Below are 27762 nucleotides of genomic sequence, written 5' to 3'. Positions count from 1 at the left end.
GACACCCTGGTGCTTCTCTTCCTGGCATCAGACTTGACTGTGATGTTTATGGTGATAATCTTATGGAAGCTGCTTTGAAAGCCTCTCAGGGCTATAAGGTGGGATATGAGTGTTTCCAATAAATAAATAAAGCAGCCCACAGTCTGCCCTGTTCGCAGCAGATAATATCCACACTGCAGGTCATCAAAAGCTTTGGCGAGTAAGAAGTCCTTGCCTCCTACTCATTGAGTTTAGTAGTACTAATTAATGCTACTAAACCTACTAGTTTAATTGGCCAAAAACATGCAGGGCGGCTCACAGCGGGGAGGTATCCTTAGCAGGTACCAATCCCTAAAAGGCCCCTGTCTTCTGGTGAGTCCCTGCCCCACCTCTGAAGGCGGAAGTACTGGGGGGAAGGGCCTCTGAACGTCAGAAGAGCCTGGCTGCCGCATGAAGCCACTGGCCATTCTAGTCCAGCATCCTGTTCTCACAATGGCCAACCAGATGCCCCAGTGGCATGCAAGAGCCAAGCGCAACACCAACTCTCCCCACTTGGGACATCCCAGCAACTCACACAAACAGCCATCCCGCCTCTTGACGGTGGAGGTACAACAGAGCCATCCTGTTGGTTGTGCCACCTCTGGCTGCTAGCCTCTTTGGCAGTGATCCGTGGCAGGGGCCTTCTTGGTGATGGCTTCCTCTGGGCAGAACGGCCTTCCTAGGGAAGTGTGCCTATTGAGTTTCAGGATAAATGTAAAAACATTCCTGTTTACCCAGGCATTGGATGGCTGAGATGCTGGCCACCGCAACCTTGACATTAGCAACTGCGAGGATATGTGATGGCTTTTAAATGTTTTAAGATGTTTTTTAATTATTTTTGGACAGATATTTCTGATACATTTGCTGCCCTGGGCTCCTTTGGGATTCAAATTTAATGAACGAATAAGCCTTTCTGCCATTGTCTTGCACATGTATGCTTCACTTGTGAGACAAAAGATGGTGCCCCCTCCCCAAACTGCACTCTGCCCTTTGCGCGCCTTCTTCCCAAATTTCTTTTGGAGCCGCCGCTGCTAGAGGCCAGCCTGCGCCATTCCTGGTCAGAGGAGCCGCCAGGCGCCCCGGGCACGCCGCCGGCTTCGCCGTCTGCGTTCTCCGCACCGCAGCGCCCTTGACCGTGCGCAGCAAAAGACCTGAAACTCTTGCGACGACTCGCCACGCCTCCCAGCAAGCCGCCGGCCAATGACAAAGCGGAGAGTGAACCCTGCTGGCAAAAGCTCCGCCCACCTCTGACCTCGTCCCCCTCCGGCTCCGTCGTCCTAACTCGTCCGGCCCCTATGTGCCCCAGTCTCAATTCTGCCCGCCCGGGCGCCACTCCCTAGAGGGGGGTTCCGGCCCAGCCATGGCCGCTTCAGCACCCGCCCCGGCAGCTCCGGAGCCGGCGGTGAAGCCGCTGCAGAGCGCCATGAAGCTGGCCAAGGGCGCCCTCGAGCTGGACGCCGGAGACCGGCCGCGGGTGAGACGGGGTAGGGATGGAGGGGCGGTGAATAGGCCTCCCCCCACCCTTTAAACAAGAGGGGAGGCTTTGCCCGGGTCTGAATACGTGTGAATGCGTCTCCCGTGTTATCAGCTGCCGGGGGCGGGGTGGGCGGAGGCTTGCAATTACTTTGGAAAGGGGAGGGGCTGTGGTGTTGTTCCCTCTTTTCTCGGCTGGGGCTGCTCCTCCTGCTTGGATTCCGGGAGAGGGATGCGGGACCCCCACCTCCTCTGCCTGCCTGCCATCCGGGGGGCGCCTTGCTCTGCGGCGGGGTGAGCCTCCGGGGCGTGTCGGTCCATCTGCGCCAAGAACCCAACCTGCTCCGCGCAGCAGGATGGTGGTGCCGGTGCTCAGCACTGCCCGCCGGGCTCCCCCGCGCCTCCCTCTGGGCCGCCTGGGCGACCCCCACCCACCCACCCACCCCACCCCGGCCAGCCCCTGCTCCATCATACCATGGCACGGTGCCATGGTGTCCTTTGCCTGGGCAGCAAAATGGTGGCCCACTTTCAGCCCCCTGTTGGCCTGTTACTTCCAGCCAAGGCGGGCCTTTCCCCTTTATGAGCACTTGTTTATTTGCCTTCAAGGGAGGATCGGGGCCAGCCAGACTCTCTCCATCCAGGCGAGCAGTTCTAGGACAGGCAAGGCTGGCAGAAGCACCTCTGGGAGTGCTGAGCAGGGGACAGGGTGGCCTGGGAGAGTCTCAGGGCCCAAACAGATGTTTGGATGGGCACATTTGGGCCCCAAGCCTCAGGTTCCCCCACCCCTGCTCTACAAGCCCCCCATATGGCAATGTTTTCAGGGGTGCCAATGCAATAGCCCTGCCAACCTGAGGTCAGCCGGACATCATCTGGGGCACTGCAGGGGATTTGGGGCCTGTGCCTCTCAAACTGCACGCTGCAGCAAAAGATCTTGGGCTGGCCCCGAGGGTGGGATGAGGGACTGCTTATTAGTCGTGGACCCCACAGGACTTGCCCTGCCAAACTGAATTGCTGTCCTGTCTCCCTCTGGTGGGTAGGAAGCCTACGTGGAGTACTTGAAGAGCATCAACTACATTTCCCAGGTCCTGTTGGAAGAGGCAGAGGCAACCGCCAGTGGTGCGTCATGGCTTTTCCTTTGTGGCTTACGTGGACATTCTCTTCTCTGGCTCACATTTCCAGTGGTTGGAAGGTGCAGCTTCCATGGTGGCGATGGGCCGGCGTGGGTTGCAGAGCCCTCGGGCTGGCTCTGTGGCGCTTAAGAAGGTGTTCTTCATGGGACAAGGAGGGCTATTAGAGAGAAGAAAACACGCTTGGATATTCAGGACCACCCCAAATACTTTGACAGCTTTGAGGCTTCAGCCTTTTGACAACGCCAGGAGTGTTTGCTTAGGCTTTCTGAGCTCAGCTGTGCCCCACCCTGCTGAGTTTCCCTGCTGGTCAACAACAGCTCCTCCGCGCCTTGCTTGTGGAGCTGGCTGGACAAAACTGGCTGGATTTTATGGCTCCCTGGCGTGGAGTCTGCAGAACGTCAAGGGGGCGTCTGAGAAGGGCCTTTGTTAGGTTGCTGTTGGCTAAAAGCATATTGCCCATTGCTGTGGGTTTTGAGCAGATCTGCAGAAGGCATTGGGCCCACTCTCGCCCGGAAGGAAGGGTGGTGAAAGGGCTCATTTCTTGCCTTCCCTGAATCCCCTGGCAGAGGCCCTGTCACGTAGGCAAAATGGAAAAGGGCATGCATAGAGGATGGAGAAGGTGACCTTGTGGCTGACCATGGAGAGTCTGAGGATGTTTTTGTTTTGTATTTTTATTATTTCATTTATATCCCACCTTTCCTCCAAGGATCTCCAGGTGATGTACAAACGTTGCTCTCCCTCTCCTGGTTTTATGTTCACAATAACCCTGTGAGGTGGGTTAGACTGAGAGGAGTGACTGGCTTAAGGTCACCCTGTGAGCTTCACAGCCCAGCAGGGATTTGAACCCTCGTCTCCTAGGTCCCAGTCCAATACTCTAACCACTACACCACTCTGCCTTGTAAGGGAAGGTTTTGCTTCCAGTTGTGATGGGACTGAGAGGCTCACACTGTTTCCTGTCCTCCTTCCCTTACAGCAGATGGCAACAACGTGGCACCCGATACTCCCAAGATGCTGAAGGTGGCGGAGCAGTGCCTGGAAAGAGCCAAGAGCAGCATTGCCAAAATTGGTGAGCCTTACTCCCCTGCCTTACACACACACACGCATGGTGGTCCCTTCTTTACAGCAGTGGCAGTGCCAGACCTTGACAGAGCATGGCTCTTTCATTGCCAGATTCCTGTCTGCGCCAGCAAAGGATCTGGCCCTACTGGAAAGCAGGCTTGCGTCTGGGGAGGAAGAAATATGGAGGGCTTTTTTCTGAATTGGCCACTCCCAGGAGAAGCAAAACTCCGCTGCCTCGGCCAGTCCTTGTGGCTTGCTCCAGCCGTGCAGCAGAGTGAGCCAGTGGGATCCTGAGGCAATGGTGGGCTCTACCCTTTCAGATCAGAAATGACATGGATCTCTTCCATACAACACCTTTTTGGAACGCTTCCCCGTTTTAGGAGAGAAAAAAGAAAAAAACCATGCAAGAAGAAAGCTGGCAGATCAGGGAGGAGGTTCCTAGCCCAGCCCCCTCTCTGTTGTTCCCTTTTGTCATCTTGAAGGGTTGCATTTTAAATAAAGTGACCCGCCACCTGGAATCTGAAATGGTACAGTCCCCTCTGTCACCTCATTCTAATGAATGTGCAGACTTGACCTAATCTTCCTCTGCATGCAAAATGAATCCAAAATCCTGCTGAGGCCTACTCCAGGCCACAGCCTATGTGTTTCTCCTTCCCCCTCCCTCGGGCACGCGCACATCAGCCAATCGCCCAGCCAGATACTGGTAATTGACTGCCCATTACATGACCACTGTCAGATAAGCTAAGAGTGTCAGCCATGTAAGCGGAAGCTTGCCGTTTTAAAAATTTCATGATGATGTAATTCTTTAGCAAGGGCTGGAGTGAGATCAGCTTGCCAGCGAACTCTGCAGTAGCTGGAGAAAGCCCACCCCCAGGGCAACCCTGCTCCACTGGCACCTCCAAACAGTCACGAAGGTCACAGTTGTGGACCATCCACGCCTCCAGCTTATGAATTGGCCTGTTGCCTGGGGGCCACAATTATTGCTAATGGCCACTCTTTTGGTTTATTTTTGTTTTTTTAATTTTGTTATGGTGGTGGTTCATAGAATCCTAGAAGGGTAGAGTTGGAAGGGGCCTATAAGGCATCAAGTCTAACCCCCTGCTCAATGCTGTGGTTGTTTTTACTGATTCATAGGGTCGCCATAAGTCATAATCAACTTGAAGGCACATACAAACAAAATAGGCTGACCCTGATGTTCCAGAATGAAGATCAAGGAGGAAGAATGTTCAGTGAATTGTTCATAAGTTACATAAAAAGTCATAACATTACAGTCTTTTTAAAAAGCTGATTTCAAAGGCCCGGCTCTGTGACAGGAAAGGGGCCGTAGTGGTAGAGTATTGCCTCCCTAGGCTCCTGCTGGGAGGAAGGGCGGGATATAAATCAAATAGTAAATAAATAGAATAAATCTGCCTTGCAAGGAGGAGCCCCCAGATTCAATCCCCAATGGCATCTCCAGGTAAGTCTGGGAGAGACTCCCTGGCTGAAATCCTGAAGACCACTGCTGCTGCCAGTCAGAGTATACAAGGCTGAACTAGATGGATGAAGAGTCTAAGGCAGCTTCCTGCATGACTCTGTGGCTTGCCCGACACTCTTGTTGTTTCCTTCGCACTTCCAGGAAAAGCCAAGGTGAAGCTGGCGGTGGGGGAGAGGGCTTTGGGCCCTGCTCCTGTCTCCCGGCACCGCAGGGTCTTCTCGGATGAAGGTGGGAAGCTCTCGCCTTTCTTGCCTCCTGAGATGTTCCAGAAGCTGCAAATTACAGAAATGCAGAGCACGAAAAAGTAAGGGAAGCTGTCTTGGCCTGCCGGTGGCTTGCCTCGGGTGGGAGGAAGGTGGCTGTAGGGTCCTGGGGCTGGAGGTGTCCCCTTTGACGGCTGACCTTTTAAAGTGCTTCTGCTTCCAATGCAGGGAACTCACGCCGCTGGAGGAGGCCTCGCGGCAGAACCAGAAGCTGAAGGCCACCTATGAGGCGCGCCTGGCCCGGCTCAACCCCAGCCAGGCCCTGCAAAAGACGTCGCTGGCAAGTGGGGGTCTGTGGGCACGGCGTCTAGCCCGGAGAATGGGGCGTCTCCAGCATTTGTGGGCCCAATATGATATAATGGGGCTGTGCATCCCAATCCAAGGTCTGGAGCCAACCCAACCTAGATCCAGGCCCGAGGTTGATTCAGGGGCCAGCTCTGAGATTTAATTAGGAGCTTACACCTAAGTTAAGCATTGTGTTCTGTCCTGCTGGGTGCAGATGCGCCAGGGCATTCCCTGTGGTGTTTGCCCAGCTGGTGAGCGGAGAGTTCAGCCCTGACGGCTGCTACTTTGTCGGTGCGTTGTCTGCACGGGCCGTGCTCACGAAGCAGACCCTACAGTGGCTGCCTGCCTCTCTTTGTCCCCACCCCCCCATTACCACGCACCTGCCCCACCTTCTGGACAGCCCTGGATCGCTCCGGGTGAGCCAGTCTGGCCTGGGGCTTTTCTCAGCCTGATCTGGCTGAGACCTAAACTGGGCCAAAATGGTTTGGGATCTGGGCTTTGCCTGGATTGGTTGCGCAGCCCCAGAGACATGCCAGAGGAATGGGGATTTGGGGGGACCTCCTTGTGCACCCCAGAAGATGTGGGAGTGGTGGAGGAGGCTGTTGGTTCTCTTCCTGGCTGAGGAGGAGCCCCGAAGTCCACCATGAGGCGTGGCCCCCCCAGATTGTCCCTTTGACCTTGGATGACTTCCGGCTCCTCCCCGAAGGTGCTTCTTTGTCTCCTGGTCCCCAGCTGGGTAGGCTTCTGCCATCCCTAGGTTTTTAAGAAGCCGTTTTCAAGGGAACAACACAACATAGCAAACATTGACCGCCACATTAGCAATTTCATTGTAATGGCAATAACAGAACAGTTGTGTATAACAAGGACACAACGTTGTCTATAAAAACTGTATATCGTACCAAACAGTAAGATTATTTATACCAAACTCTGGGTTTGGGGCCCACTCAAGTTCTTGTGGATGCTTTGGGGTCCCTTTTCTGCTCTCCCCTCTTCTGGTCCCAACAGTCCATGAATCGTGGCCTCAGTGCCATTCTGTACCCCACAGACCCTTTCCCTTCAGCGCCAGATGATGGAAAACTTGGTGATTGCCAAAGCGCGGGAAGAGACAGTATCCTTTTCTATGCTTAATTGCTTTCAGGCATCCTGGAGACTGCAACTCTTGGACCAGAGCCTCTTTTTAAAGGCTGGATTAGGGGCTTTTCCCAGCCTGAAGTTCAACGGGTATGGTGCCTGACAGTCCTCATAGCCTTGTGAATAGGGTTAAACATACCTGTTGACGGTGGAGACTGGTGGTTCCGATCTCAGTAGGGCAGCGAATCCACTCCGGGTTTTAGTCCAAACTTTCAAGGAATTTGGATAGCTCCAAGCTCCTTGAGACTAAAACGTGGAGTAGATTCAGTGCCCTACTGACATTGGAGTTACCAGTCTCCACTGACTGTTGAGCTTTTCAGGAGTAGCCAACATGGTGCCCTCAAAAAGTTGCTGAATTACAGCTTGCATCATCCCTGACAGTTAGCCATACTGACTGGGGCTGAGTCCACAACATCTGAAGGACACCAGGTTGGCTTCCCCTGCTGTAGCTATTCAAGGGCCTGAGCAGATAGCTGGGGTGTGCTTTGTATGGGAGATGGTTAGTCCCTGCTGTAATGAGATATTCAAGGTGAAGGATGAGGGATGGCAAACTGGAAAGCCGCTAGAGACACACGCCCCCTCCCAGCTGGCCCGGACTGGAGTTTATCCCGGATGCCTCATAGGTTTAGCTGGCTGGGAGTGAGTGCCACCTCCTGGTGACGGGGCCTCCGGGGTTGCGGCCGCTGTGGCGGAGGAGAGGGGGAGGCAGGGGGGTTGCCGGTGGAACCTTAACTCTGCTCCACCCCAGCTCCAGAGGAAGATGGAAGAGCGCCGGCTCCGGCTGCAGGAAGCTGCCAACAGGTGAGTATGCTCCGTGGGGGCCTCGCTGCACCGCCACTCCCCGTGGCTCAGGACGGGGGACCTTGGCCCTCTTGAGTCTCCCCTGACCCTGGCCCTGGTCCTGGCCCTGTGCTTGCATTTCTTTAGGAGGTTTTCCAGCAATGCCGTGTTGACCCCGGAAGAGCAGGAGCAGCGGGCCATTTATGCCGCCGTCCTGGAGTACGAGCAGGACCATGTACGTGGCAAGGCTGCATTTGCCGGGCCGAGGAGGGGTTGTGCTGTTGGTTTCGTGATGGTGCACAATTCAGTCTGCCCCGGCTTGCACCTCCCAAGGTTCAAGGCTTGAAAGAAGGTGGCCTTTTCCTGGAGAGGGCTAGGGCAACGGAGAGCCACTGAGGGAGGCCGAGGCCTGGAAGTGCGGTGAAGAGGCTGGATCCTCCCATCCTACCTGGCTCCACTGGGGGGGTTTAAGGGGAGGGCTGTAGCTCAGTGGCAGAGGATGCGCTTTGAAACCAGAAGGTCACAGGTTCAATCCCTGGTGTTACATCTCCAGGTCCAGCTGGGAAAAGTCCCCCTGCCCAAAACGCTGGAGAGCTGCTTCCAGTGAGTGTTGACAGTATCACAATGGATGGACCAAAGACTTGATCTAAGGCAGCTTTCCTGAGTTCCATGCAAATCCAGAACCATAGAACAGGAAGGGATACTGTACTAAGATTGCGTCATGCATCCACCCGTCTCCACCTGGCCCCTACAGCTTACCTGGCCCCTGGCCCATGCAGCTCAGGCCCCAGAGGACCCTGGGGGTGGGGCAGGGAATGGTGGCTTCAAGCAGCACAACTTTTGTAGCTTTCTGTATTCACCAGATGTGGGGAGTCGGGGGCCGTTCTGCAGGTGGGATGGTCTGTAGCCATGTTCTGATGCAAGAGGATGGTGTGCTCTGTTCTGCCCCACAGGAATGGCCGAGGTTGTGGAAGGCCCAGCTGAAAAAGAGCCCCAATGATCTGTCACTGGTGCCCAAGCTCATCTCTCACCTCCTCAGGTAGGGTACAAATTGCTGTGACTTGTGGAACTGGACTTTCCAGCGCTTGCAGTTTTGCCAGCAGGCCTTGGGCAGGAGAAATGGGGATGGAGGATTGGGGGCCAAGGGGGGCAGGGAAATGGGAGTCGTGGCCTTAAGGTGCCCTTCTCAGCATTGCCTGTGCTCCTGAGATAGGAGAGGGCGTGTCGAGAGCAGTTCTCAGGAGCTGGGGAACTCCCTGCACCTTGATGATCTTTGGACGAGTTGTTGTCTGAGCACCTGTCAGAAGCTTAGGAAGGTTTTTCTTGGAATGGCTTTTGAGATGCAGAGTCAAGCTATTACGTAGTCTGGATTTGAAGTCTGCTAATGTTTTTGCTTTTAGCATGTAATCACCATGCCCTCAGCCAAACCTACTTTATAGGACTGTTTTGAAGATAAACTGGGGCCACCCCATGGAAAGTTGGGGAAATAAATGCAATGGCTTGTAGCCAACAACATTGTACACAGAGTAGACCCACTGAAATGAATAGACTTAGGATAGCCATGTCCATTAATTTCAGGGAGTTTACTCTTGAGTTTGATTAACGTTCGTTACAACCCCAATAATTTCAGCTGGCTGTGCACGTTTTCTTGGGAGTAGCCTTGATGGGCTCAGTGCGACTTCAGAATAAGCTTGAAAAGCAGGGACAAGGAACAGCTGTGGCCCTCCAGATGTTGCTGGATTTCCAACTCCCGTTGGCCCCAGCCGGCCTGGATGATGGTCAGGGATGATGGGAGTTGGAGTCCAGCAACTTCTGGAGGGCCCCATATGATCCCTGCCCCTCTTGTAGGATGGTGTTGCAAGTCTCTGCCTCCAACAGATCCCAAAACCTCCAGAAGCAGTTGCTCTGAATCTTAGGTGAACAAGGGTGTGACCTGCACAGGGTCTCTGAGGTTTCCCCCACTTCTTGGGTCAGAGTATTGGTTTTATTATTATTGTTGTTGCTGTTATTATTATTCAGCCATGAGATCTAGGAACTTTAAACCCTTCTCACTTAAAGTCCAAATCTGCACTTGGACAGCTGGCGTTTCTGTATCAGTTTGCAAAAGACGGCATTCTTGTGCTTTCTCAGTGTGAGTTATGTGTGATTGCAGAGAGGGATTGTCCACTCCCCTTCATTTCACAGGGGAAGTGTGTGTGTGGGTCCTTTGCACCTTGATTCCATAAATGGCCCCCTTCCTTGCCTCCAGCTTTGCAGATCACCCCATCTGCCAGTTGCTGCGGAAGTTGCAGTGCTCAGCTTACAGCCGCCTCTATCCGCTCGTGAGCTGGAGTACAGTAGAGGCCAGAGCCACCGTGAAGATCGCCCGCGGCCTGTCCCTTTCCTCCTCGCTGGATGCAGAGGTGTTTCTGGCACCAGCCCCCGAGGGCCGGAGGCTGCGGTCCTCCCAGAGCTTGCACTCCCTGTTCTCCGTCCAGGAAAACAACCAGCTGAACCTGTGCCACAGCACCTCCAGTACCCCGCTCATTGAGGACCCGAGCCTGAGCTGCCTGCTCCAGAGCCCTCCTGGTGGAGAGCCTGCGCCTTTGCTGGCGGAGAAGGAGAGCTCCTTCGAAGACCTAGAGCGGTTCTTATCTGCCACTGACTCCTGGCCTTCGGGGCCCCTGCGAGAGCCCCAGGGCCCGGCAGCTGGGAGGAAGCCAACCCAGCGAGAGCAGCTGAAGGCAATCGTGAAGGACATTCACAACTCCATCGGTGAGAGCAGCTTTATTTCCTTTAAAGGCTCTCTTGGGGCACCCTAAAGACCTAACACGTTTATTAGGGCCTAAGAAGCTTTTGTGGATTAGGAGGCCATCGAGAACGCATATGCATGGGTGGGTGAGGGGTTGTAAAAAGAGAAGTAAGAGGAAAATGAAATGCAGGGAAAGTACGGGCAATTAGTTATGCAATCAGCATTTAGTAATTCACAAAACAGCGTTTGATGGCACGGGTGTCCTGGCGTTGGTGAGCCAATTAGCACACACAAGGTGTTAAAAATCCTTTGCACTGGCCTAGTTGTTGATTTAGAATACTTCTATCTAAGCTCAAAACAGCTTACAGAAGTTTTTCACAATGAAATTCACACAAGTCTTTTGTATTGGACACGGAGCAGGGGGCCATGGGGGGCGCGGAACTGATCCAGTGGGGAGGAGTGTGATCTTGTGAAAATGGCAAGGGTGGCTCAAATTTTACAAAGTTGCCACAGGCCAATGTACAAGTATTCAGAGCCAAGAATTCTACCCCAGCACCACCCAGCCACCAACTTCACCAGGGCCTTTTTTTCCCCCCTTCCAAAACAGCAAACAACTTTGGAACATGTTCCCATCTCCATGCAGAACAAAAGCAGAGCCTTGCAAATCCTCCTTTGAAACCATCCATGTCAGTGGCTATCGCCATATTCTGTGGAACGGGGCAAATTCCACAGATCAGCCTTCCCCAACTTGGTGCCTCCTCTCAGCTGTTTTGGATTACAGCTCCCCATCAGCCCCCAGACAGCTCATGCTCCTGGCAGCCTTGGCACCCTATAACCATGTTGGCTTGGGCTGATGGGAATTGTATCGCAGAACAGCTGGAGGGCACTCGGTTGGTGAAGACAGCGCCACAAGAGCCATCTTCTGTGGCTCCCTGGGCACCAGGGGGCACTTGGCATCCTTGTCTGCATCTTCTGTAGGGTTGTTCTCTCTCACTCACTCACACACGCACACACTCACTCATGCATGCACACGCACACACACTTTCACCTGCTGACTGATCCACACTTTCAGACATCTATTGAAAACTGGATTGTTCAGACAATCCTTTGAAAAATTGATTACTTTGTCTATCTTGCTTTTATTCATGCTTTTAACTGACTTTTTTATTTTATTTTAAATGCTTTTACCGCTGCTTTGAAGATTTTACTGTTGCTTTGACCAAAGTTACTGTGATTTTGTATGCTGGATATTGCCTTGCTGCATTTTTATGAAAAGTGTGGTCTACAAATATTGAAGTGACACAGATAAATGTTGTTGGGCCCCAGTTCCCATTGTCCCTGAACATGGGCCACACTGATGGGGACGGTGCCTAACAGCAGCCAGAGGGCCACAGATCACCCCACATCCCTGACCCACGGTCTTGTGGGCCTTTTTCTCTTTTTCCTCCCACCTGTGTGATGAAATTATCATTTTTTATTATATTTCTCAGTCACTTTTGTCACAGAGATGACCCAAAGCGACTTACATTAAAACCAGTTAAAATAAACACAATCTATACATTAAAACTGTTAACAACGATTTGGGGAAAAACACCCTAGAAACACGTCAGTACAAAATAAAGGACAGGGCTACAGGTCCAGCCCCACTAAAAGAGGCCCCCACTAGGTAAGGCCCCACACCTTAAGGGCCACAAGCCTGGCTAAAGAGGAAAGTCTTTGCCTGGCACGTAAACATAGATAAGATGCCATCAGGCATGTTGGTTTCATTTCCTCCCTGTCGTGTCAGTTGGTACCCGGACTTGGCCCTCTGCTTCCTGGGCTGCCTTGAGGAAGGCGCTTGTGCCAGTGGCCAGTCAAGGGAGTCTTATGAGGAGAGACTGAAAGAACTGGGCATGTTGAGCCTGGAGAAGAGAAGACGGAGGGGAGATATGATAGCAATCTGCAAGTACATGAAAGGTTGCCACACAGAGGAGGGCCGGGATCTCTTCTCGATTGTTCCTGGAGTGCAGGACACGGAATAATGGGCTCAAGTTGCAGGAAGCCAGAGTTTGACTGGACATCAGGAAAAACTTCCTAACTGTTAGAGCCACACGACAGTGGAACCAATTACCTAGAGAGGCATTCAAGAGGCAGCTGTCGAGAATGCTTTGATTTGGATTTCTGCATTGAGCAGGGGGTTGGACTGGATGGCCTTATAGGCCCCTTCCAACTCTACTATTCTATGATTCTAACCAGCCAGCTCTGCCTGAATCTGTTCTCTCCCTAGACAGGCTTCTCTCCCTGACTCTGCTGGCCTTTGAGGGCCTCAACACGGCAGCCTCCAAGGACCAGTGCGTGGCGCGCTTGGAGGAGGTGTTCTTTGCTCCGCTCTGGGGGCCCCTCCTGGCCGTGTACAGGTAAAGGTGTGCTGTGGATGGAGGGTGGGCCGGATGAGGGCCATGGGCCGAGGAGCGCTGCCTTGTGGACCAGGCTTTCCTGGCTGGCACGAGGGAGACATCTCACCTGGCGAAGGGGCTGCCATAGCCCACAGTGTTTATCTGCATGAGTGAACAGCCAGGCACCTGTTTGCTGATGAATTAAAAGGAAAATGCATTTGCTAGCAAGAGGGAGAAACAGCTCACGGGGCTTCCAAGTCATGCTCTCTGGGCTAGGCTGGCATGGGACCCGCGTGTGCGTAAGGCCCCATCTGAACCATGCATTTAAAGCACTCCTGTACCACTTTGTAAGCAAAGAATCTTGGGAGCTGTAGTTTAAGGGTGCTGAGAGTTGTTAGGAGTCCCCTGGCTCCCCCCCACAGAGCGACAATTCCCAGAGTTCCTTGGGAAGAGGGACTGATTGCTAAACCGCTCTGGGAACTGTAGCCCCGTGAGGGGGGATAGGGGTCTCCTGACAACTCTCAGCACCTTGAACAAACTACAGTTCCCAGGATTCTTGGGGGGAAGCCATGACTGTTCATAACAGGTGGAGGGGAACCTTTGGCCCTCCAGATGGTGCTGAACTTCATCTCCCATCATCACTAGCCGCTGAGCACACTTGCTGGGGCTGATGGGAGTTGTAGTTCAGCAACATCTGGAGGGCCATGGGTCCCCCCCCACCTGTGGTATAATGAAGTGGTGCAGATGGGCCTTAAGTGTGGTTTCTGCTGTTTCTCTGTGCCTCCCTTTGCCCCCCACCCCACCCACAGGAATGTCTACAAACTCCGGGAAATGGCCCTTTCCAGGATCATGGAGCTCCACAGAAATATGTCCCCCTCCGAAATAGGGATCTCTTCCAAGTTGCTCCCCCAGGGCAACCCCGACCGCGGGGCCGCAACCTACCCGTACTGTGCCGCTGTACAGGAACTGATGCTGATTCGTCTGGGCAGCTGCCCTCAGAAGAAGCTGGATTGCATCGGTGAGGCCTGCCTGCCGCAGGGAGGCGCAACGCACCCGAGCCAGGCCGCGGAGGAGGGGGTCGGGCAGGCTGTGGCGGCAGAGGGCCAGGCTGGGAACTGAAGCTCATAGAGTGCAGATGTCCCGCATGATAGCCCCTTCATTGCATCTCCCTCCAGAGTGCTGGCTTGGAGGGAACTAGGACTCTGCCTTCTGCCCCTGCAGGTCAGTGCTGTCTACACAGGGCAAGGGGGGACAGGAGAGGAGTGACGGCAGAGGGGATTTGGGGAGCCAAATCTTACAGGAAATGGGAGGCCTGGGGAAAGGCCGTGGCTCCGTGGAAGAGCACCTGCTTTGCATGCCAAAGGTCCGAGGTTCAGTCCCCAGGGGCGTCTCCAGGAAGCGAGAGCCCCTGGCAGTCAGTGTAGATGGACTAACGATCTGACGCAATGTAGATAAGGCAACTCCTGTGCTCCACCTGATTCCGTTGTAGGGCAGCCTGGCTAACCTTTTTGTCAGGAAAAGGCCATAGCTCAGTGGTAGAGCACCAAAAGGCCCCGGGTCCAATCACCAGCATCTCCAGGCAGGTCAGAGAGAGGCTCCGGCCTGAAACTTTGGGAGCTGCTGCCAGTCAGTGTAGGCTATATTCATTTGGATGGACTGACTCGGTATAAAGGCCATTGTCTGTGTTCCCGATATTTATTATAGTTTAGTGGCTCAGCACCTGTCTTGCAACCCTCTGCAGTATCTCCAGGTAGGACCGAGAAGAGACACTCTGCTTGAAACCCTGGAGAGCCCCTGCCAGTCAGTATAGACAACACTGAGCTAGATCAGCGTCCTTCAACTTTGGGTCCCCCGATGGTGTTGGGCTACAACCCCTGTGATCAGTGGCTAAACAGGCTGGCAATGATGGGAGTTGTAGTCCAAGAACATCTGGGCACCCAGTGTTGAAGAATGGCCAGCGAGATGGACCGACAGCCTGACTCCGGGTAGGCCAGCTCCCTCCGTTCCGGGGACACCTTTGATACGGACGGTGTTCCTGGTGTTGCCCATTCCGTGTCTTTCCCACTCTGCAGTGCGGACATTGCGTGTCATCTGTGAATGTGCTGAGGAATACTGCGGGGGCAGCGAGGGCAGGACCCAGCCAGCGTCGGCCGCCATGTGAGTACTGCAACCTGGCGAAGCAGCTCATCCGCTGGAGAGGGAGACAGAAGCTGGTTCTCCTGGGTTGGGCTTAGGGGCGAGAGGCTTCCTTGGAGAAGCATCTGCCCCTTCCTTGAGGCACGGGGCAAGGAGGGGGTGCGTTTCCCTTTCCTTGCAAAGGCTCCCCTCTCCCCCGTCTGGAGCTCCAGGCACTGCCATTGACTCGGGCTCGCTGGCTGCAGGCACTCTGTTGCCCAGACATGCCATCAGCAAGAGCTCGGTCTTGCTGTATCCCTGCCGACAGCGGGACTCTCCGCCGCTCCGGGCCAGAGTGCCGGGTCCCCATGTCTGCAGCTGGCAGTCTCCGGGACTGAGCTAGAGTCTGCCAATTAAAGCGATTGGATCTGTCAGAGCGATTTAGCCAGCGAGCTGCAGAAGGGTGGAGGAGGGAGGGGGGAGTGGCTCCCAGCCAGGGAGGGCTGTCAAAGGAATTAAAGCGGTCGAGAGCAAGACTGTGGGGACAGAGCTTGAGGTGGGGCAGGCGGGGCACTGAGTCGGGAGACAATCTTCCCGGCTCCCTGCCGAGTGAGGTGAAAGAATGCACTGGTGGCGGTGGGAGGCTCTGCTGGGGTCTGCCTTCAAGAGTGTCTCTCTCTCCTGTATAGTTGGGGAGCCTCTTCCTCCCTGGCTGGCTTACATCAGAGCCCCTTCAGGGCACCGGCTGCTGGGAAGGGTCTGGGCAACGGCTGGTAAAGAGACCTGCCTCTCTCTCTGCGCCAAGAGGGACAGCCATGGTGTAAAGGAAGCTTTTTACACCATGGGGGCGGATCATTGTGCCTGTTCTAGGCAATGAGGCCGGCTTGCTGGGTTCCCAGTCCTCTTGATCGTTTCCACCCCACTGCTTTGCTGAAGTGGATTCTGCCCACCATGTACGTGTGCCAAGGAGAAGCTGTGCCAATGAGCAAAGGAGCCTTCCCTGGAGAGACCTCCAGTGAGGGGAGCTGCCGCCTCCATTCCCTAACGGGAGTCCTTGAACAATGATGATCTGGCTCTATGTTATGGGAGACTCTTGTGTATTTTGAGAATTAGCTTGTGTCCAACCCCACCCCACCCCAAGTAATGCTTTGGTCATCACACTGTGCTGTATATACACCCCCTGCCTTTTTCTGAGCCACATCAAGCATCGCCGGCCCCAGCATGTGCTAAAGCAGGCTCTTGAGGGACCCTGGAGCCAACCCTCCCTGCGGTGTGGGCTGGAGAGCCAATGGGGAATTCTGTCTTGCAGCGGTGCTGACGATCTCCTTCCCATCCTTTCCTATGTGGTCCTCAAGAGCAACCTGCCCCAGCTGGTCTCGGAGTGTGCTGCGCTGGAGGAGTTCATCCACGAAGGGTAGGCGTTGGACTCCCCTTGCACTGCCACCTCTGTAGGCAGCGCAGAATAAGCACCTCTGGCGGCAGCTGCCGTGACTGGCGCGGGCTGGCTCTTCCCTTGAAGGGAGTGCAGGCAGCCTCAAAAGCACATCCAGGTTAAAACGTAGTTTAGGAACCGGAGATCTAGTGTGGAGCTCTTGTAATGCTGGAGAAAATTACGGTGCGCTGTCTGTGTCAGGCCGTTCAGTCGGGGAAGGGGGCATAGCTCAGTGGCAAAGCAGCTGCCTTGCATGTAGAAGGCCCCACGGTCAGTCCCCAGCGGCATCTCTGGCTGGCGCTGGGAGAGAATCTGGCCTGGAACCCTGGAGAGCTGCTGCCAGCCAGTGCAGACAATATACAGCGAGAGAACCCTGAGTTCTAATAAGACGGGAGAGGCAGAAAAACGTCTCCCTCCCTCCCTCCCAGTATCTGCAAAGCTCTCCTCCAGCACCACATTCAAATGAGCTGATTTTTCTCTTACCCACTTTTTTCACTGTCCAACTTTCACATCCATACAGAGAGATCGGGAATAACATGGTCTGAATGATCCTGACTTTACTGTTCAGTGATACATCTTGGCATTTGAGGACCTTTTCTAGTTCTCTTATAGGTGCCCTCCCCACTCCTAGCCGCCTTCTGATTTCTTGACTATTGGCTCAATTTTGGTTAATGATTGTGCCAAGGTATTGATAATCCTTGACAAGTTCAATGTCCTCATTGTCAACTGTAAAGTTACATAAATCTTCTGTTGTCATTACTTTGTCTTCTTGATAATGTCTCTGACTTCAGTCCATAGTTCTTCTGGTTCTCTGTCAACTAAGTTTAAAGCCTTAAACCTGTTCCTTATTTGATCTTTATGTACTTCTGGGATGTTATTTAAATTGTATTTTGGCATTATGATTGCTTTGTTCTTCTTTAGCTTTACTCTGATTTTTGATATGACCAGTTCATGATCTGTACCGCAGTCTGCTCCTGGTCTTGTTTTCACAGAAAGTAGGGAACTTCTCCATCTTCTGCTTCCAATTATATAATCGATTTGATTCCTACGTTGACCATTTGGTGATGCCCATTCCTGTCCATTTGAATTGTAACCTGCTGCCCAACAAAATGTCCTGGGATGAACCCCGAGTTCTAATAAGACGGGAGAGGCAGAAAAACGTCTCCCTCCCTTTGCTATATACAACAGGTGTGAGGCACATCTGTGGCCCTCCAGATGTTGCTGAATGGCAACTCCCGTCAGCCCCAGCAAGCATGGCCAATGGAAATGGGAGGGGTAGCTCAGAGCATCTGCAGAGCCAAAGGTTCCCCATGCTTGCTGGATACGGTCTATTAAAGGTGTGGCATGTTGGCTTTCAAGCTTCTCCAGCCAGCCCCTTGGGCATTGCCTGCCTGTCTCTCCCTGCAGACACTGACAGGATCTCTCTCTCTCTCTTGCTAGGTATCTGATTGGCAAGGAGGGATACTGCCTGACCTCTCTGCAGAGCGCCCTCTCCTACGTGGAATCCCTGCACAGGCCCATCTTGCGGAAGTAGCTGAGCTCCACGCTGGGAGGCCAAGGCGGCTGGCTCCCTCTCTCTTTGTCTCATGCACGTGGGGTCACTCCCACCCTCCCTCCTCCACTGCAAGATTAGCAGCTTGCAGTGTCCTCTTTTCCCTGCCTGCAGAATACAAATCTGCTGCCTATAAGGCCTCACCCTCCTCACTGGACTCTGTGCAATATTGGAAGGGATGGCTTACAGCCTTTGCATTAGCCGGAAATGTTGGAGTGTCCCTGCCCTGCGGTTCAGACAGGATTAGGGAGGGGGCACCATGAAGGGATGCTTCTTCAGAGCCTAGAATTGCTGCTGGCCGGGAGGGACCCCAGCGCTTCGCCTCTTTCACTTGGCTAAGGAGGATCCATCCCCTCTCTCTGCCATCACTAAGGACACCAGCCTCTCTGGCCTGTTCTACACCTGGGTTCCTTCTCGCATTCGCAAGAGCAGCTACACCCCCGTGTCTCCTCTCCTGCAGCCTGCACGCTGCCTCTTAGGTTGTGGCTTTTGCTACGTGCATGTCCTGCAGCATGGAATTGTCCCAGGGCCACAGTGACAGCTGCCAATCTTTTTGGTGTGGTTTTTTGAACCAACCTGTGGCAAGGGCTCTGCTGGGCTTCTGTACTGTGAGTTGAGGTAGTCTGGGGGTCTGTGTGTGAGTGCAAGGAAGTGATGTAGGGATGTTAGGCGACAGAGGATGAGACTGGCTCTCGTCCACTCCCACCCACTAAAAACATGTGATCGGTGTGGTTTGCTTGTTTAAAAGCATTTCTGTGTCGCTTAATATTTCAAAAATCTCTCAAGCGCTTTTAGAGGCTGTTTGCACCTTCTCCCCACCGGGTGAATGGAACGAAGAGAGGGAGACGTGTGTGCACGTTTCCATTTCCTTTTCGGAGGCGAGGTTGGAGCCAGGGGCAAAGCCAAGCCCTGGGAGCAAGCAGTTTTGGCCTCTGGATGGATTTGCACAAACTGCTGTGGAGCTGCGGTTGAGCCATGTGATGGCAAGACTCCATTGTTGTGCATTTTCTAGACAAGTCATGCGGGACTTTTGGGAAGAGAGGACCTGCGATACCTCACAGAGACAAATGGCACTACAACACCACCACCCCCCGCCACACACCGTGCTGGACAGGACAGGTCTGAAGGGGATCCTACTCCTCAGTTTAAAAAAATATTTATTATTACATTTAATTTGTACTCCTTTTTTCTCCAAGGGGCACAAGGTGACGTACATGCTTCCCTCTTTCTCCATTTTTCACAACAACCCTGTAAGGTAGATTAGGCTGAGGGTGTGGGACTGGGCTGAGGTCACCCAGTGGGCTTCAAGAGTGACGCTAGGGCATGGGCTGTAGTTCAGGGGTAGAGCACCTGCAGGCTGAATCCCCAGGTGCACCTCCAGGGTAGGGCTGGGAGAGACCCCTGCCTGAAACCCTGGAGAGCTGCTGCCAGTTGGTGTAGACGATACTGAGCAAGATGGACAAATGGTCTGACATGGTATAAGGTGTCCTATGTTTCTGTGTTCCTAACCCCTCTACTGTAGGGGCTTCCTGGCTCTTACTAACGACAGGGAGCTGTGGAATTGTGGAAAACAGGCCCAGCTGCTGCTCTTGGTGTGCAGTGCTGCCTTCTCATGCAGGGTGATGAAGCCCCCTCCAGAGTCCCTGCCTGACCAGCCATGACTCCTGGAGCCTAACTAGTTGGCTCTTCTCCTTACCAGTTGTCCAGCTTTGATCTTGGGGCTGTTCTGTAATAAACACACTGTCTTCTGCCTGCTCAGCAAGTTGTGGTTTTTGGAAAGTGGGGAGGAAGGAGCATTAAGGGTTGTGGGGACACTTTCATGAGTCCTTCTCCCCCCCCCTTCTAGGATGGCATTAGTTTGGGAGGTCACCAAGCCTGCTTGCCTGATCATTGGGTGATTTTAAATACATTTTTGTAAACAATTTATCCTAATATAAGAATGCGTTTGTATGCACACTTGACATTATTTGTATTTTTGCACACATTGCTTGCCTGGAAAAGTGCAAATTTCAGAGGCTGGCTGTGAGTGCGAATTTGGTAATTCCATCTTTAAATGCAAACCGAGTCATGCCTACAAAGAGCACCATCTTGTGGCCTTAGGTTGAAGCAACCCAATGAAGACGTGGAAATGAGCAAGCACGAGATTTAATCATCCTCTTGAATTCAACATGTTTTACAAGTTATGCCTCCAAAACCACCATCAAATCCAGGCCCCCTTAGCCTCCACCCAGACTGAACTGTACAACTAATGTGTTGCATTCCTGTGTTCTCACAGCTTGGATATTTCCAAGAGTGGTGGGGGGGGGAATGAAGCAGAGAGAGACATTTTTTCACTGGTGGGGGGGGACCCCCTGCTGCAGGTCACTTGAATTAAGACAGAATCAGGAGGCACTGATGGTAGTGAGAAAAGTCTGGGCTGAGGTTTGTCAGTAGAGAAGACTTCTCAGTAGCTAACACTCTTCTTTCATGCTTATTGGCTCCCAGGGAGTTTGCTGTTGTATGAGAAGGCATTACCAAGGATCTCATTCAGCAAAAAAGGGGAGGGGCAGGGCTGTGTCTATCAAGGGAGCTAGCACTTCTGAATCTGCCAATTTGTGACTGCTTGAAACACTTCCTTTGCTCTGCAAGCCCCACCGCCCTGAAATGTTTTAAGGCAGGGGTGGGGAAATGCAGCCCACCAAGCTCCCCCCATCTGGCTCTCAGGACTCCCCCCCCTTCACATTCTCCTTGAGGGTTTGCACCTGGCTGGAATGCCCTTCAACACCATCATGCTTCATGCTTGTCTGGACGGAAGGAGAGAGCAAGCACGCATGGAAAGTAGCCGACTGTACAAAGGTAAATCCAGTCATTACTCCACCCACCTGTTTGTGGCCCCTCCCCCATTAGCAGCATGTGATCCCCAGGGCATTTGGCCCTGGAGCTGAAAAAGATTTCCTCCCCTTGCTTTAAGGGATTCCCCTCCCCACAGAGGAAATAAATTACGGGCTAACCCGCTACTGTAGGAGATGGAGGGAACCACTGGCGAGGCTGCCTTGATTTGCAAAGGGTCCATAAACTCATGTTTTGCATGCAGAAGGTCACACCTTAAGTCCCTGACAGAACCTGTTGCCTTTGGGGAGCAAGTTGTGGGAAAGGCCTATGTGGTGGCCCCTGTCAGATGACACAACCCTGAACTAAGTGGACCTGGTCTAAGGTGGCTTCCTGTGTGTTGGAGTCATAACATCAGAGAACACCAGTCTCAGTCTCACAAAATCTCTTTTTATTATCTCAAATGGGAAAAGGCTCCTTGAGCAACAATAAGCAAGTGGAAATGGAGCTTGCGTATCCAAGACCCAAAAAGTAGGCAAACCTCAGGCTTGACCACTGTGGCTTTATCTGTAAGCCTCCTTACACCTTGGGACGGGCAGGAAATAAAAGTGGCCGGTTTTAAAAGCAAAAGTGGCTGCTTTGTAAATCCACATGGCTAGAAAGGATGAATGGGAAGTGTCAACATTCTTCCATTCAGCTGCCAAAATCAGGGAAGCTCCTCGGCACCTCGACTTCTGCACAGGTCATGGGCCAAAGGCAGAAGCCTGCTGCTAACTCTGGCACACATGACACACCGCGGCCTCTGGGGGAAGGCAAACAGAAACCCCTCTCCCATTCAGCAGAGAAAGAGTTGTGGCAACAGGAGGTCGAAGGGGCAAGTTTTAAAACAGGATAGCCATTTCTAAAAGTGCACCTATTCATATATGTAACTGAAGGCTGGCCAACGACATAGTGCCCAGCACAAGAGCCAGGACTTGCCACCACCTGAAACCAAGCCTAAATATATAAGTGATTACACTTGCACATATTCAGGAGTGCCATCCGAGCAGGACTCGGGGGCAGACACCAAGGCCCAACACAGGAGAATGAACAGGAGGCCCCCAAATGCAGCAGGGCTGGCTTACTACTTTGGAAGTGAGTGACATCATGTGTTGCCATCGAGCCACACACACACACACACACACACGCATGACACAAAATCCAGAGTCTAAAAATTACCTCCTTGCATCACCACGTACATTCATCTCCTGTTTCCCTTGCGTCTCTTGTTTGTATGCCATTCCCCCGCCTACTGAAATGCAACGGTGAAGTCCTCAGGGCAGAGACCTCTGTCCCTTTTTCCTTCTCCTGTGGTACCCTGCAAAGTGCCAAGCACACAGATGGGCAAAGTGCAGCACAGGCAGCTGCCAACATTCTCTGGTGACCAGGAACAGAAGAGGGGTCAGGCCTGTGCAGTTGGGAGCAGGCTAGATTCTCCACGGCTGCGGTCCCAGGTCCCAGTGAGGCCTCTTAACTTTCTCCCATGTTGATGGACATTCATTCTTACGGGGAAAAAGCTAAAAAGTGTCGCACTTGGGGCACATCCAGCCCTCCCCCTCCCCCCGATGTACAGTGGGGAGTTGCATGTGAGCACATGTGCTCATGCCTGCGCACACACAGCCATCCAACATAACGCATCCCATCTCATAAGCCCTACATGTAGTAACAATAGGCATTTTGCTAGTTAATGTTAAATAAATAAATACATATCCTAATTAATAGGAAGACTGGCCAGAGGTTAGGGGTAAAGCACGTGCTTTGCAGAAAGGCCCCAGGGTCACACCTCCAGCTTAAAAGGACCTCTTCAGTGAAGAAGGCTGAGAAAGACCTCCGGGGTTAGTTCGCAGAGAGTCCCTTCCACCTTGACAGGCTAAATGGACCAACAATCAGATTCACGTCAAGGCAGCGTTCTATGGTCAAGGCCAGTGTGATGAGTTCCCCTATTTGGGAATCAGCCACAGCTAGCTGAGAACTCCTGGCACCTGCAAGCTACACACAGAATGGGGTCATTGCCATGCTGATCCCAGCTAGGAAAAGCAGCAGAACCGGACTTTGTGGAGTCAGCGTGAACAGCAGAGTCCAAAGTGGCACAACGCTGCAGCTTTCCCCTTGCAACTCCCCTCCCTGCCCCTGCAACCAGTTCTGGAGCAGGTTGTGGGGGGTGGGGCACTGGGAAGGTGGCAGCTACCTTCTGAACAAACCCTTAGAGATAGGATTCAGTTCCATCTGCTCTCATTGGGCCCATTTGCAGAAGACCTACATTATGTTTCATTTTCACTCATTTTTGGTAGCCAATGAGATCTGTACCACAGTCCCCACTGGACCAGCCTGTGGCCATAACTCTCTCTCTCAGGCTATTGAGGGACAGCTATTGATGGAATAGTCAAACCAGGAGAAGTTCCCACTTTCTAGCTCTGAAAACTGCAGAATCTCCCTCCACATCTCAGTTCTTCCAGAAAGACGAAGCTGTATAAATGCTCCATTTGGGAAAGGTTCAAGCAAGGACTCAGACACTACTGCACGCATACTGTGCAGCTATGCCTGAGTTGATCAATAACAGCATAATTGCAGCACTTCACTCTTTATCAGTACTAGACGCAATTTATCGTGTGAATTAACGGCAACAATGAGATGCAAGCAAACAGAAGAGCCTTTCTCGACTACTTGTATAGCTTACTGGATTCAACAAGTTCCTGTACTCATGCTACAAAAGCCACTTTGGTGTGCCACAGATACTCAAATGATTTTCACACTTCCATGGGCTACTTGCCAGTCATTTCGCCTTCTGTCTAATATTATGCAGGCCTATTGCTTTTGCTTACAAGCAAACCTCTAAAGTACAAGCCCTGAGGACAGACTGTTGAAAAGGCAGAAATATGGTTTACAAGAAACCATGATCCTGCTGGCAATTCAGCCTTCATCAGGGGACAAAGGTCTCTCTCTCTCGCACACACACAGCACCTATCTGGCTCTGCAGCCAGTTGTTCACAAAGGAGAGGGTATAAAAGCCTCTTACAGCCAACCTACAAGTTCAGCAACCTCTAATGTAACTGGCCTGCAGCAGCTCTTGAATTTATTACACCAGGAGTCGCCATCCTTTTTGGTCCACATTTAAAATTTTTGACAATTACTGGGGGCACCAGTCACAAAATGGCTGCCATGCAGGCGTGGCATAACACAAAATTAGAGAGTGGTCATTGTGAAGCTTTTCCCATGATCGTATTTCTATACTAGGAAAGGCTTGACCTGTTGAATTTATGCCTGCCAGACAGCTGTTAAAGGCACAAGAACCAAGCAGGCTCATTTCACAGAAATCGCTTAGAAGGGTACCTGCACATTTTGCTCCATAATTTACTTTCTAGGAGGGCTACAGTCTTACTTTTTTTAAAATGAAAGCTTGGATTCTGGACTACCTGCTGGGGGCGCCACTGAAGGCCTTCATGGGCACCATGGCATGTGAGGGTGATGGGTTGGCAATCCCTGGATTACACACTTCAGGTTCGTCAACTGGAGGTTGTCCATTCAACAAGCAACTCTTTTCTGCATTGATGTTAGGAACTGCAGCCTTGTCCTCAAGGCTGACCTTCCATGCTCCTTGGCTTCCTCCCGCGTTTCCCTAGACCTGGCTCCACCTCAGACATTGCTGCTGTAGACAGGCCCTTACGCCTCCCAGTTTCCATCACGTCCCTGCTCTTGCTCCCTCTGCCCTGCACCCCTGTTCCTGACCTCAACCTCCCTCTTCATCCTCTTCTCATCATTATGGGTTGTAATCTGGCTAAAGTGTAGCTTTTGAGTCCTTGATGCTGCAAAGAATGGATTTATTGCTGTTGCTGCTGGTGCTGTAGGAGACAAAGCAACATCTCCCTTGAGAAAGGACTATGCAAGACATGCCAAACTACCCTGCTTGCTCATACAGAAAGACTGCAGTTCTTCTCATGTAAGGCAACAGTAACTAAACATACAGCAGAGGGCAATTACAATACTGCAAAAAAGCAAAGAGCAGATTCTTCAATGATGGATACAGGAAGAGAAGAAAATTTTGTTTCTACAAAGCTGTGATTGGGGATGCTAAGGGGATTTCTGCTGTGGCATCTTCCACAGACCCCCGAGAGAACTTCAGAGGAAGGTGCATGAGGTGATGTGGCAGAGGAACGCAGTGGCTGAAGTACTGATCCTACAGACTGTGGGTTGTTCATTTCGGACACCCTCAGTGGTGATTTCACAGGAATATGGTGGTTGGCCATCATTCCTTCTCTAGCTTCCCTTCCTAGTGGCCGAAGGAGTTGAATATTTTGCAGAGGATGGACGTCAAGAGGAGATGGAAAAGAGGGTGCAGTGGGCACTATCATATCCACAAGTCTGGGGTTGGGTTACTAAAAGCAGAAAGAAAGAAAGAAAGAAAGAAAAATTCAAAGATTCCGCAAATCAGACATATATTTGCAAGCTCCAGCTGTTTAAAAGGAGGCTATTCCCATGAAGGATCTCTAAACCAAATGAAGGGAGATTACAGAACAAATCTTAGAACTGCATGAGAACCACACAGCTTCCCATAAGGCGTGTTAAGGGTGCAAATTGGAATGAGGGTGCTGGACACTGCTTGCATTTTGTAGTGCATACCATGGCACGAAGAGAGTAAGGTGGCAGCAACCCAGAGTAGCTGGTTTGTAACCAGCAGGATGCCCAAAGGCAGCTGCCACTTGATTTCACTGGTGCATCCGGGCTTCTCTTCCGAGAGATTCTCCTCCTCAAGCAAAGCGAGGCAAGGGGAGAAGGGGTGGGGCTCCAGCATTAAGCCCCCTCACACAAGAGGCACAGGGGCTGATGTGGATGGGAAGGGAGAGGAGGAGAGAGCGCATGTACTGTGCCGTGGAACAGAATTCAGGAAATAAAACCAATAGTGACAGCAGCGGCATCAGCAGCAGCAGACCAGAGCCTGGAGCCATGTCATGCTGCAAAGTTCTGTTCCAGGTCACACAATGGGCTCAGAGACAGAAAATAAAGGAAGAGAGAATCTACAAGAGTAACACCTCCTACTTGAGTGATCCAACGATATCTTTGCTTCCCTTGACCAGCAGCTGGAAAACAAGGGGACCGGTGGAATGGGAAGCCAAGAGGCAACAGTGCTGTTTGTTGTCTCTCTCTCTCTCTCTCTCTGCCCTCCCCACCATTGACAGAGATGCCCAGTCAGGATGTGGCAACCTGAATAGTTAGTCCAGATTTTACACTTAGGTCTGTGTTTAAAGGAAAAGTTCCTAGAGTGATGCAGTGCATGGGAACTTTTGTATCTCATGGCAGCCAGCCACAGATTTATTTATTGTTTAGAAAAAGCAAACATGATTCTTAAGTGAGAGAGACATGTTCAGAAAAGAAGCCTGAGGCTCCTGAGTCATGTTGGAGAATAGCTTGCCTGCCCAGAGAGAATACCAAGTGGCCGCTCGCTCTTAGTGAAATACACACACACACACACACACATCTCTGCTATTCAACTATTTACACGGTCTGAAAGGCACTACCCTTGGTTTGTCCCCATTCAAGCACCAATGGGGGGGGGAGAGAGCAAAAGGAACAGGTAGCATGCAAGTGGCCACTGCCTTGGGAGGCTGCCTTCCAAATATACAGAGCTATTTTACAAACTATACATAACATACTGTGGGAGAATCGTTAGTGCGCCAAGGAGAGTGAGAATATGTGTACATTTTGGTAAAAAGGCCTTCTCGGGAAGTGCATGCTGTCTCAAGCTCTATGGCTGCAGGGACGGGCACTCTGTCATGTCACTCAGGGACAGCCACCATCATGATGTCAGTAACTGGATGTTCTTCAACATTTCATCAAAAGCCTCCCGCAATGGAGCGTCAGCATTTTGGAAGGAGTCCTTGATGCGGCTGTAGAGACTAAATGAGTGCAGCTCCAGCCAGATGAAGCCGAAGCGGTCGTCATCAAACAAGACAAAGACGCCGGGGGTTCGCTCAGGGCTGGTGAAGCCGTGGCCGGCGATGAGTCCCGTGCCGTAGAAGCTAAGCGCAAGAGGAAACAAAGGATGCAGTGAGTGACCTTCCATGTGGAAATCCAGGTGTCACACAACTTGCCCCAGAAACCACAAGCTCCTGGTTACACGACCCTCCATGTTCAGACAGACATGTTCAAGGAAAATTAACACCCAGTTCTCCACTGGACATCTCTCAAGCTGTATGACACGTTTCCTCCAGGACATCAGGGATCTTGTCTCTTCTAAAACGCTTTAATCTCTTACTTAAATATAAACCGCTTAGAGGTTTTATTACCATAAATACATTTTATATATATATATTTTGTTAAATAAGTAAAATAAAAATTTTTAAGTGCTAATAGCTCAGACCACAAGCATCTTCCTCCTCCCCCAAATATTGGCAGGCGCACTCCCAACCAGCCACAGCCACTCTTTTCTGGGAAAGGGAGTTGAAATGGATGGGCATGCCTAACTGAGGTCCATTCATTTCACTGAGTCTATTCTGAGTAGGACTCAGCTGGCTTCAACCCACTACAGGGGCTCATTTGATATTTCTCTGTTTTACATAATACTGTGTTTGCTGCTTCTCTTTTTAAAATAGGTTTTATTTTTGCCTCCTGATTGTTACATGCTTAATTATTTTGATTTTAGTCACACTTTGTTGCTTTGTTATTTTCTGTTATTGTAATTTTAAGATGTTTTAATGTTTTTATTGTACACCCTCATTTTTTTATGCACTGGGCAGCTTAGAAATACTCTTATAAATAAGTTGGAATGTTTTTATTTTTACAAAGGGAAGACAGAAATTATAATAAAAATAGAAGGGAATTATACTAGACAGTAGAAGGGCCCCAGCCAACATACCCTACCCAAGAAGAGCCCAGCCTTGTCTCCTGGCACACCATAGGAGCTCCTTGTTGCCGAGAGAATATTTTTTAATTAGGTGGCTAAAATAAATGAAAACAAAAGGGGCATATTTTGCTTCCTGGGAGCAAATACCGGACAAAATATAGGCTGGGCCAGATGATGGCCCAAGGCATATTCACGGCCGACTAGCTCCGCATCCCCCACGCACACCCCTTGAAGCACAACCCTTTGCTCTCTGCATTTA

At 51.8% G+C, this 27762-nt stretch overlaps 2 protein-coding genes across 9 annotated transcripts in view; one reads left to right on the top strand and one right to left on the bottom strand.

Moving 5' to 3' along the window:
* The first annotated feature begins 1164 nt into the window (after positions 1-1164).
* VPS9D1 (VPS9 domain containing 1) lies at positions 1165-19674 on the top strand. Of its 6 annotated transcripts, none has more exons than XM_061594523.1 (15): positions 1165-1492; positions 2529-2607; positions 3598-3687; positions 5296-5458; positions 5586-5697; positions 6748-6810; positions 7582-7634; positions 7761-7848; positions 8567-8652; positions 9862-10367; positions 12611-12740; positions 13529-13737; positions 14792-14876; positions 16144-16248; positions 17707-19673. In XM_061594523.1, exons 1-15 carry the CDS (start codon positions 1379-1381, stop codon positions 17798-17800), a joined length of 1977 nt encoding a protein of 658 aa, XP_061450507.1. In that variant the 5' UTR covers positions 1165-1378; the 3' UTR covers positions 17801-19673. The 6 variants fall into 6 exon arrangements, 5 of the variants coding, with proteins under 5 accessions (XP_061450507.1, XP_061450510.1, XP_061450508.1 ...); XM_061594526.1 differs by having other exon boundaries at positions 3595-3687; positions 16190-16248; positions 17707-17795; XM_061594522.1 differs by having other exon boundaries at positions 1167-1492; positions 3595-3687.
* Positions 19675-19946: 272 nt separating this feature from the next.
* FBXO31 (F-box protein 31) overlaps positions 19947-27762 on the bottom strand; it is a 30415-nt gene continuing 22599 nt past the window's right edge. For all 3 annotated transcript variants that reach the window (XM_061594531.1, XM_061594532.1, XM_061594533.1), the window contains one exon: positions 19947-26679. In XM_061594531.1, coding sequence (XP_061450515.1) covers positions 26457-26679 — 223 coding nt within the window. In that variant the 3' untranslated portion in view covers positions 19947-26456. The remainder of the gene's footprint in view (positions 26680-27762) is intronic.

Source organism: Rhineura floridana, chromosome 13, assembly GCF_030035675.1.
Source record: "Rhineura floridana isolate rRhiFlo1 chromosome 13, rRhiFlo1.hap2, whole genome shotgun sequence".
Lineage (NCBI taxonomy): Eukaryota > Metazoa > Chordata > Lepidosauria > Squamata > Rhineuridae > Rhineura > Rhineura floridana.
Note: the sequence above shows the minus strand (reverse complement) of the source record. Positions and strands in the feature narration are given on the sequence as shown.

Bases quoted from the DNA above. Each gene is read 5' to 3' on its own strand.
- VPS9D1 (XM_061594522.1), top strand. From the start codon at position 1,379: ATGGCCGCTTCAGCACCCGCCCCGGCAGCTCCGGAGCCGGCGGTGAAG. The intron at 10,368-12,610 runs GTGAGAGCAGCT...TTCTCTCCCTAG, and splicing joins GGACATTCACAACTCCATCG to ACAGGCTTCTCTCCCTGACT. The intron at 13,738-14,791 runs GTGAGGCCTGCC...CCCACTCTGCAG, and splicing joins GAAGAAGCTGGATTGCATCG to TGCGGACATTGCGTGTCATC.